This window comes from Pristis pectinata, chromosome 8, assembly GCF_009764475.1.
Source record: "Pristis pectinata isolate sPriPec2 chromosome 8, sPriPec2.1.pri, whole genome shotgun sequence".
Classification (NCBI taxonomy): Eukaryota; Metazoa; Chordata; class Chondrichthyes; order Rhinopristiformes; family Pristidae; genus Pristis; species Pristis pectinata.
The window spans coordinates 69,964,963-69,976,447 of record NC_067412.1 but is presented as its reverse complement, the minus strand read 5'-3'; the positions used below and the strand labels follow the sequence as shown (position 1 = coordinate 69,976,447).

General features: G+C 39.5%; 1 protein-coding gene across 1 annotated transcript; it reads left to right on the top strand.

The window, feature by feature from the left end:
- Window positions 1–325: 325 nt before the first annotated feature.
- On the top strand, window positions 326–6,958 carry si:ch211-153b23.5 (uncharacterized protein LOC321177 homolog). Its single transcript, XM_052022172.1, is given in 5 exon segments — window positions 326–510; window positions 800–916; window positions 919–973; window positions 4,562–4,763; window positions 6,280–6,958. Coding segments are annotated over 5 exon segments (678 nt in total). The 5' UTR covers window positions 326–399; the 3' UTR covers window positions 6,473–6,958.
- Window positions 6,959–11,485: the final 4,527 nt, after the last annotated feature.

Here is an 11,485-nt window from a genome sequence, read left to right as displayed (position 1 = left end):
ACGTGCTACATGAAACGAACTTCATTTCTCAGGAGGTAAATCGTTGCCTCCCGGTTCTGCCTTTTTGTTTGCTATCAGAGAACAGTTGCTAAGCAACACAATGCATGGTCTTTGAATGCAGCATGACAAGGCGATTTTCTTTTCCAAAGAAAGGTGACGCAAAGGTAACAGGAATTGGATGATAAGATTAATCAGGAAAAGTTTATCTAAAAGTCTGGGGTATTTTCCCATAGTTTCTTGGTTTGAACTATCCAGGAAGTTGAGAACAAAATAAATAATTGACATTGCCAAACACCTCGCTCGCCGGGTACCGCCCTCCTCCAGCCTATAAAACAGGAGCCGAGCGTGAGCTGTGTCGGGATCGGCTGAAATCTCGCACTGTACCTGCTCGGCTCGACCATGGCAAAGAAGCGTGTGGCTGTCATCCTGTCTGGCTGCGGGGTTTATGACGGCTCCGAGCTGCACGAATCCTCGGCAGTCATGGTGCAACTCAGCCGAGCTGGGGCCGAGGTACGCTCGCCTTTCCAGCTCCCCGCTGGAGACTGGTGTCCTCCCTCTCCCTTAAATAACCCTTCCACCCAAACTTGCATTGAAACAGATATCCTTTGGACTCAGTCTCATTGACATTCGGCTCAGATCTAATCCTTTCATTTATTTGTCTGACGCTACATTTCACTTTCCTTGTTTCATTTTCCTTTGTATTCGGTTTCATCTGACAATTACTTCCTCTAATGTTCACCGCCCCGTGCTTGGTTGTACCTAACTTGTTGCTTCCAAATGCCCGTTCCAATTTGTTCAGGTACAGCTCTACGCCCCTAATGTGAACCAGATGCACGTCGTGAACCATTTGACCGCCAGGCCCACCGAGGAGGTGCGCAATGTCCTGGTAGAGAGCAGCCGGATTGCCAGGGGCCAACATCAAAGGACCTGGCCGAGCTCAGGATCAACGACACGGACGCACTGATCATCCCAGGTAAAGAACCCGATCTCCAGTTTTTCTCGCGATCCGTCATTTTTAGACCAATCTGGACTTTATTAAAATCCCGAAAGGTTCCAGCTACTTTTAGGGAATTACTCCAGCATGTTGATGTAACATTAGATAAATGACGCATAGATATGGGCTTGTAAACTGTGCCCGACAAATTTATGGAAGTCTGCACAAAGTGCTGAGGCTTTGTGTCTCAGCCAACCCAGCTGCAACTCCTTGAGTGCTGCCATTCATTTTGGTGCGGCGATCTCCAGAGGCAAAAGTTACACTTTGCTAATCGCACCTGCAGACCTCTTTAAGCCATAAATAGTGACGCTGCTGGGGTCTGCTACTGCCTCTGCAGCCTGATCATTGTAGCCTTTTCGCCTGTTGTGGCTGAAATACACCATTGATAGCGGGTAGTTGCTGCTGTGAGGCTGAGCAGCCTCTTGGTGGCACTAGCACCAACTCATTCATTTTATTGTCATCATGTGAACACGCACACATGAATGAATTGGAAGCAGGAGAGGGCACCAGGCCCTTAGGCCTGCTCTGCCGTTCAATAAGGTCATGGGAGATTTGGCTGTAATTTCAACTGCACATTCCAGTCTACCCAGGGTAACCTTTCATCCATCTGCTTATCAAGAATATATTTACCTTTGCCTGAAAAATATTCAGATTTTCCCCCCACTGTGATTTGAGAAAGAGGATTTCAATGATTCATGATTCTCTGATAGAGGAAAAAATGTTTGCCTTATTTTTAAACAGTAACCCTTAGTTCTAGATTCTCCCACAAGAAGAAACATCCTCTGCACATCCATCTTGTCAAGATCCTCGAGATCATACTTGTCTCAATTGAGATTCCTCTCATTGTTCTAAAAAGTTTGTCCAACCTTTCCTCATAAGTCAATCCATTCCAGTTATTAATAAAGGAATCCAATACTCTCACCAATGCTCTATCGAACTGAAACATATCTTCATAACTTTTATATCCAATTTTCCAGCAATAAATAATATCCTTTTAGCTTTCATAATTATTTTCAGTACCTGCATATTAGTTTGTTGTGCATCATGCACTAAGACGCACAGATCCCTTTAGCTTTGCAATCTCTCACATTTAGACTATGCACTCTTTTTTAATTGCCCCACCAAAATGGGCAATTACTAATTTTCCCACATTCTATTCCATTTGCCAGACCTTTTTCCACTTAGTTAACTCCCATCAGTGTCCTCCTGTAGCCTCATTATGATTCTAGGACTGCCATTCCTAGAATCAGCAAAGGATGCATGATGTCACTTTGTTCTATAACCTATAATAATCCAATATGTGTGTGTGTGTGTGTAGGTGTGTGTGTGTATATATATATATATATATATATTATATATATATATATATATATACACACACAAAAATATTCATCTGAATTACCAATAGATAATATTGATCAAAATGTTCAGCACATCTTTTCTTTCCTAAAATGTACACAATTGGATTGAAATCTGCAAGTTCACTTCAGTGTGTAAGTTTTGAAATTAGCTTGCATTTGGACTGTCTCAGATTTCAAATAATAGCCATAAATTTGCAGATCAATGACAAAAGGTATACGACACTAAGTTGAAGTCAGACCCAGAAATGTACTAACTGGTATCTCTTTGTTTAACATCATTGATGATAACTCATGCACTATAAATTTAGGTATTGAAGGTTACAATGGCTTGGACTTTGTGGGGGGGAGATCCCAATGTTTTTGTATGAAAGAGCTGACATTACCCTCATGGCTGCCACCTATTATATGATTTCAGTGTATGCATGTGCAAACTTGGAAATTGTGAACTTGCTGAATGTATTTTGTCAGTTTTCACCCAACTGTGCTATGATGTTGAACACTTTGTAGAGTCCAGCAGTGAATCACAACATTTTGGTAACCTCCCCAATGTATGTTAGGAAACCTGCTTATTAAACCTGCACCTACCCATTTGAATGGAAAGGAACTGCAGTGAGGTAGAATGTGATTATTAGTTAATTTACATTTTAAAATTAAGTTTTATTAATTGTTCTAATCTTGTGTTTTAGATTTTGGTTATTTTACAATATTTTAAATTTTTTACTTGTTTGACTTCATAGCATTTGAAGGTACGAATTATTGAAAAATCATTAAAAAATAAAGCAGAAAAATTAAACATACCACGTAGTACAGCACAGGAACAGGCCCTTCACCAATGTTGTGCCAGACTAACTAAACTAATCCCTTCTGCCTGCACAATGTCCATATCCCTCCATTTCCTGCACATTCATGTGCCTATCTAAGAGCCTCTTGAACACCTCTATTGTATTTGCCTGCACCACCACCCCTCACAGCACATTCCAGGCACCCACTACTCTGTCAAAAAAAAATTTGCCCCTCACATCTCCTTTGAACTCGTTTAAAATAACAAAAAAATGACTATGTAACTAAGAGGTTTAGTTGTGCAGGGCATTGTCATTGAGGACCAGCTAGATGGAAAGGTTATTTAGGTCATCACCAAGTGCAGATGGCTCATCACTGGTGAGAAATTTTAAGGTTGTAATGATTAAATAGTATAAACTAATAATGTTCAAATCACTCTGGGTTAATTGTAACACAGTGTTTCCCATATTGCTGAGATTTGCTTAATAGCGACATTTTGGAGAGAAACTCAATTCCCAAGATAAAATATCACTTGGGAGAATTCATTTTCAATATATCACTAAGTTTCCATGGCCCAAGGACATATGAGTATTAGCGTACATAAACTACACCCTTATAAGCAGGTAGGTTAAATCTGGGCATCTCTGTTTTACTTTGAATTGCTTGGCTTCATTTGAGGGAACCTGCAACATAATGCTTTTCATCCGAAAGCAAAGTATTGTGGATCTTGGAATTAAGAATGGAAGATGCTAGAAATGCTCAGCAGGTTAGGTAGCATCTGTGGAGAGAGAAACATAGTTAATATTTCAAACTGATGGGTTTCATCAGGAGGGACCACTGATTAAGGAGGTCGTATGCTTGAGCCCCATTCCTTGGCTGCCATGACAAAAGTAATGTATTTTCATAGGTGTTCACCTTATCCATTAAAACTCAAGGACATCAGTATCTATTTTGGAAAATTGGCAAAATAATTTTCTCCATGGTGTCTTACAGTTTCTCTTAACCAACATTCTGACAATTGAGATGGAGGACTGGTGGGAGGGACAGAAAGTCAGTTGATGGCCAGAAAAGAACTCAATACCTCTTAAAGGATATGAGCACCAATGAACAAAGTAATCAATTTTGTCACTCAACCAACAAGCACAGGCCAGATGCTTCAATGTTGGATTTTAGCTAGTATGACAAAAAATATAGGTATTTGCTTCCACTAATTTAACCTTAAGTCATGTTAAAATATTTTTTTGATGACTGAGCTTCTCGGGCTACTTGATTTTCTTGCAGGCTTCCCAATTTTATAAAATAATGACATTATAAGATAAGTACACCCACACCAATTGAATAAAAAGTTTATTTCCCTATGGCCCTTCTCAATTGTTGCATTAGCAACAACACTTCAATCATATCTCCTTAAATTTTCTCTTTACAGGTGGGTTTGGTGTTGCGAAGAATCTGAGCAGCTGGGCAGTCAAAGGAAAGGACTGCAGTGTGGAGGGATCAGTGGAATCAGCAATAAAGAAATTCCATGCTACAAAGAAACCCATTGGTCTCTGCTGTATCTCTCCTGTGTTAGCAGCTAAGCTCATCCCTGGATGTGAACTAACTGTGGGTTATGACACAGAATGTGAGAAGTAAGTGTAATACCTTTAATTAAATTTGCTGCGAATCTATATCTACATTTTTTTTTACAAAACATGTAATGTGCTAAGAGTCAATAACAAGATTTGTAGTAAAAAGTTTGAATATTAGATCAATAACAAATGGTTAAATCATTAATGTCATTCAACATAAGCATTAGGAGATAAGTTTACAAATGACTTGAGATATATTGAATGATATTAACATCAAAATATGTACCAGTTAAAGGAAACAGCAGCTCTGGAAACAGACCTTTCATGACTGAGGATAAAATCTGGTCTTATTACACTTTAGTCCAATCTACACACAAATCTATCCTGTTGAGAAATGGTTCACTAAGTGACTCATGTCTGAGGCTTGATGAACGTTAGTGGTTTTGCTCCTATGCTTCAGGCTGAAAGTTTACTTGGCTGAACACAGTTCTTTATCTCAAACAAATTCATAATTGTTGACCATTGTTATTCCTTCAGGCTTGTAATTAAACTGCCGATTCCAATAGTTCTGGTCCCTTCTCCCATGCTAAACAAATTGCCTATTGTTTGTTTAACACTGTTCATGAATTTAGGGTTTATCATCAGTCATGAAATCCAACACAGTGCATAGGAAGAGATCATTTTGTCCTTCAGGCCTGTGAGTCTGAAAAAATATTTGTGGCTAGTCCTGTTTCCTTGCTTTTTGTTCTCTTTCATATCCCACGTCCACATCCCTTTTAAAATTACTTATGGAATCGGCTTCTGTTACCTTTTTCAGGTAGAGCTTTACGGGTCCTGACAACCAAGTAGAGAAACTGCAACTCAAGATTTGGGACCTGAGAATTAACGTGTTAATTTCTGACCTCATTTCAGTTAATCTCCACACATACTGATTTACAATAATCAGTACAGAATACAACCTAAGTTATTGTCCCAAAGGCCTATCCATTTATATTTGATATGTTCATCTGCTGAGCAGTGGTGGGTGGGGAAAGCACATAATTTCAATACCATCTGAGGAAACCCAAATGTGGCACTGTTCATATGTTGCATTTGAGGTACTGAATATTGCATCTATTTTTCTGTGCTTTATCTTCACTATGATATTAAGCTGTGGAGAAGTGTGGCAGGAAGCTGATGATGGGAGAGTTCAGTGAGGTCCACAAAACAGTATTCAACATCCCCAGGAATAAAGTTACTTTAAATAGTTTTCCAAGTTTGCAAACACTTTATTATTGGCAGTGGAAAAGCAAAATGTGGTAAACTATTTATCCAAGAATTAAAATTGTAATGGACAATACTACTCTAAAGCATGAAAGTAAATACACTAATTGTACATTCTGAGATGGAGTTGAAGGTAAAAGGGAATGTCACTCAGAAAATTGGTGCCATAATATTAAGCCTAATTTTTGATGTAAGCTTCCTTTTTATGTAACTTCACACTAAATTTATCTTGTGGTACCTTTTTAGCGGATTTTCTTGATATTATTATGCACTTTCTTCCTCTTTCTCTTATTATTTTGCACTTTTTTCCCAGGTGGCCTTATGCCAAAACAGCCCAGGCATTGAAAGATCTAGGCTGCCAACACATCAACAAACATGTCAATGAAATACACGTCGATAAGAAAAATAAATTGGTGACGACTTGTGCCTTCATGTGCAATGCCCCCATCCATGAGATTTATGATGGAATTGGGGAAATGGTGAAAGAAGTCTTGAAACTTGTATAAACCATGAATTAAATAAATGTTTCTCATGGAATTTTCAAAGAGCATAAAACTACAAAACTTGTTAGAATGTGTATTTATTGGTACAACTGATCAAAATGATTTGTTTTGAGGAAATACTTATAGATGTATGTCACTGTTGTGAAAGAAAACTGAAACCATAATTTCAAAGATTAATGGAATACAGTTCCTCCTCGGGTTATGGCAGGATTCCGTTCATGTGAACTGTCTGCAAACCGAACGGTTCGCAAGTATTAAATGTGGCTGTGAACCATTCCCAGGTGGTGGAAGATGCCTGCAGCCCTGCAGCAACCGGCAAATCCATCCTGCCAATCTCCCAAATGCTTGTTTGTATGTACAGTCTGTACATATGTCCAGCGTTTGTAACCTGGGAAGGACCTGTATTATTACTTGCATTTCATTTTCTGGAGACAAAGTACAAAATATGTGTCTGCAAAACAAATTATTAAAGTATTCAATATGTGAAAACTTTTGATTCTAATATTTATTACACTAGAAAAATCTTTTGGTCAACCTATGAATGTTGAGAGACTCTCTGGCTGGCTAGACGAGGTTACCATATGCTGCAGAGCAGTTGTCCAAGTGCTTAAAAAACTTCAAGGAATGGAAATAACCCAGTAGGTACAAAAGCATACTGTGTTCCTCAACTCCTTTTCATAAAACATTCAACTTAATTCAGTCATGTTTAGTCACATTTTCCACATCTCTTAAGTTTTGCCTGATTTCCCTTGATTCATTTATTTTTTCCTGTCCCAATCCCACAGTATAAAAAAATTATAAGTAACAATACATCTTTGTGGTGATTGGATCATCCTGCTTTTCTACTTGCTATGAAGATTACCAGATTAGTATTTGATTTTTGTTATTCTAATTTGTGTCAGCAGTGTTAATTATTTTCACAATAATTCCAAGTATCTTACATTAAGGTATGTTTCATGCACTGCAAATAAATCATTACATGTTGGTGTAAACCCAGAATTGTAACAAAAAGATGCTATGTAATCTGAATTGGTTACTTGCATGTGCTTTCTCATACATTACCCAATCTTTCAGTCTAAGTAACACAAATGAGATGAGCTTCGGCTCAGCTTTAGAAGAGATGAAGCGACCCAGCTTCAACCACTCTCAGACAGTATATTCCAGGTAATTACCATTCTCTGGGTGAAGAAGGTTCCCCCTTCTATCCCCTCTAAATCTCTTCCCCTTAAACTAAACCTGTCTTCTGGTTTTATGTACCTTTTGATATGGATAAAAGTTTCCTGCTGTCTATTTATCTTTGTACCCTATCTTTTTTGTCTCCATTTATCATCTTCCAGCTTCTGACTCTTATCTCCACCATTACTCCCTGACCTGGCTTCATCTGCCCATCATCCCCCTCCTCACCTGGTTCCACTTAGCTCCTGCCTTACCATTTCCCCTTATCTCTTTATACTAGCTATCTCCTTTTTACACTTTCAGTCCTGACGCAGGGTCTCAACCCGAAATGTGGACCATCCCTCTGGCCTCACAGATGCTGCCTGACCCACTGATATCGTCCACCAGTTTGTTTTGTGCTATGAATGAGTTTGGCCTGATTTAAATTTATGGTAATCTACATCACAAATTAAATTACAGAGTAATAGGTGAAGCAAATCATATTATCTCTATTGCTAATGTCCTTGTAATAACTGTGAAAAGTTTTATTTTGTGTGGGATGATTTAGTTCTGGAATTACTCTTTAGACAGTTTCTCTAGTTTCTGAAATTGGTTGCTTGTGTTTTGACATCTAGCTCCAGTCGTGGGCCCACGACCAGCAAAGTTCTGTGAAAAACATTAATAGCTCTGTAAATGTCCCCCCTTTATAAAATATTTTTACCATTCACAGGAAGTGGAAGGAGGCAGAGCGTCTGACCCCTTCCCCATTCAGCAGCATTACATCATTGGACAGAGTAACAAACATGTGATCTGAACCTACCAGTTCAACAGCAGTGGGCAGTTGTCTCTGGACTGCACCAGTGAACAGTCAGAAATGGAAGAAATCAGTCCTCTTCTGCTTCTTAAACTTCCCTTGCATTCCAAACACCCCTTTGCTAAATTTTTACTCCCTCTTTCTTCCTCTGACTGAAAATCACTGAGCCAGTGATAACAAATGTCTTATTATAACAATCTGTCTCGTGGGCAATTGAATAAATAAATGTTTCGGCTATCCTGGTCTATTTCAGTCAGAGCCTTTACAAGAAGTGTACTTATAATTCTGAGCTGAGCACGTGTCTGTAAAAAATAGCCCAGCTGCAGGAGGAGAGCTGGCTTAAAAACGTGAGTAAATGTTTAAGCGGCTTCATAAGGATAATATTTGTGTAATAGGAGCTGCAAAAAAGGAAGTTGGCTGAGGTGAGTTCCAAACACAGGTGCCAAACTGTCTATTGAACTGTGCTTAATGCACATGTTTTTTTCCACATTAGAAGTGAGGTAATCAGTGGAAATAAGCACAATAGTGTCAACATGAAAAGAAAAAGGTTGCAGTCATTTTACCTTTTCTGCCTGCATTAGTTCATTGGACTTCTTGCAGCACTCTGCAATACTTAAATTTCACAAAGATGATCCCTTTTCTCTTTTATATCTTCAACAATCATGAATTAGTCATCAATTATTCAGTCTGAGTTTCAACAACTCTGTCAAGATATATTAGCTAAATCCATATTCAGATTAGAGTGTTAGAATAGGGACCATAGATTCAAATCAATAGAGAATAAAAAGGGCACTTAAGAAAGTATTCATCTGAGAATAGAATAATCAACACCTACAGTGGTTTCTAGGTAAGGGTGGTCATGGATAATTCTAGAGGTGCTGTCAACCACTGTGTACTAATCATGAAGAGAATGAATGTTTAGGGTAATGGTTGGGATACCAATTGAACAGACTGCTTTGTCCTGGATGGTATAAAGCTTCTTAAGGTTTGTTGCCACCACACTCATCCAGAAAAGTGGAGAGTATTCCGTGATTCTCCTGACTTGTGTCACTTTCTCTTGTGTAAGGTATGACTCTATCCCTGGAAATTTTTTCCTTGGATGCCCATTGACTTCAGTTTTACAGAGCACCTTGATGCCACGTTCAATGAAATGTTGTCTTGATGTCAAGGGAAGTCACTCGCACCTCATCTCTAGAATTCAGTTCTTAGGTCCAAGTTAGGACTACGATGTGTGATCCTGGCAAAACCCAAGATATCTTTATCAGTCACATGTACATCAAAACACACAGAGAAATGCATCTTTTGCGTAGAATGTTCTGGGGGCAGCCCGCAAGTATTGCCACTCTTCCGGTGCCAACCTAGCATGCCCACAACTTCCTAACCTGTACGTTTTTGGAATGTGGGAGGAAACTGGAGCACCCGGAGGAAACCTACACAGACATGGGGGAGAATGTACAAACTCCTTACAGACAGCAGCCAGAATTGAACCTGGGTCAAACTGGGCATTGGTGAGTATGTTATTGGTGAGAAAGTGCCACTTGATAGCACTGTCGACAGTTGCTTCATCACTTTGCTGATGATTGAGAACAGACTGATTAAATGGCAATTGGCCCAATTTGATATGTCCCAGGATATACTTGGGAAATTTTTCATATTGTCAGATAGATGCCAGTGTTGTAACTGTACTGGAACAGCTAGAGGTGTAGCTAGTTCTGAAGTGCCACTCTTCAGTTTTACTGTTGGTAAGTTGTCTGGTACCATAGCCTTTTCTGTGTCCAGTGTTTTCAGCCATCTTTTGATATTTTATGGAGTGCATTAAACTGGCTGGAGACTGCTTTTTGTGATGATTGAGATCCCAGAATCAACCATTTAGCACTTCTGGCTGAACATGATTACTAATGTTTCAGCCTTTTCTTTAGCACTTAGTTTTCAGCCCCACCATCGCTTAGGATGAGGATGTCCTCCAGGCCTCACCATTGATGAGGATGGGGATGTCCTTCAGGTCCCACCATCAATGAGGATGGGGATGTTCTTCAGGTCCCACCATCGATGAGGATGGGGATGATCTTCGGGTCTCATCACCGATGAAGATGAGGATGATCTTCAGGTCCCATCATCGATGAGGATGGGGATGATCTTCAGGTTCCACCATTATCTCTGTCTATTTTACGCTGTTCCTGTTGTTCGACACACAAATAGTCCTATAATGCAGCTTCTCTAGGCTGACACTTTGTCATTTTTAGGTATGTTTTGTCTGGCTCTTCTGCATGGCTCAATGAACCAGGGTTAATGCCCTGGCTTGATAGAAATGGTTGACTGAGGAATATACTGAGCCATGAAGTTCAGACTGTGGAAGTGTGATGGTGAGCAAGGCCTCCTGAGCCAAATGTTGGGCTGCAGGCTGGCACATCTTCGGGTCCTGATGAACCTCAACCTTTGGTCTTATAAGATACAGCTGATAACATAGTTGATGGGTTGTTCTAAATTTTCCAAAAAATCTCCTAGGTTCGGAGAAGGTTCTATTATCATGTAAAGTAGCAAATGTAAGTCCTTTGTTCAAAAAGAGAGGGAGGCATAAAACCGGAAACTACAGCCCACTTAGCTGAACATCTGTCATAAAGAAAATGATGGAAGGTATCATTAAAGACTCCAGATACATTCAAGGTAACCAGGCAAAGTCAATGTGATTGGGAAATCATATCTGATTTCTTTAGATTTCTTTGAAGAAGCAGCATTTGTTGAAGGTCAAAGGGAATGGGTGTAATAAGTTAGTATATACACATTATAGCACAGGAAGCTCTTCATCCCATAAGATGCATCAGAAAAGTAGCATCAGTCCCATTTCCCTTCGAGATGTTATCTCACATGCCCACCACCTTCCCTTTTATTCGTGCCCTACTGACTTACACAATAGGATAACACACAGTCAACTTACCTACCAGCACATCAGTGAGATGCAGGAGGAAACCAGAGCACCCAGCATAAGCTGACATATTCACAGGGAGGATGTGCAGACTCCACATGACAGTCCTCAAAGTCAGGATCAA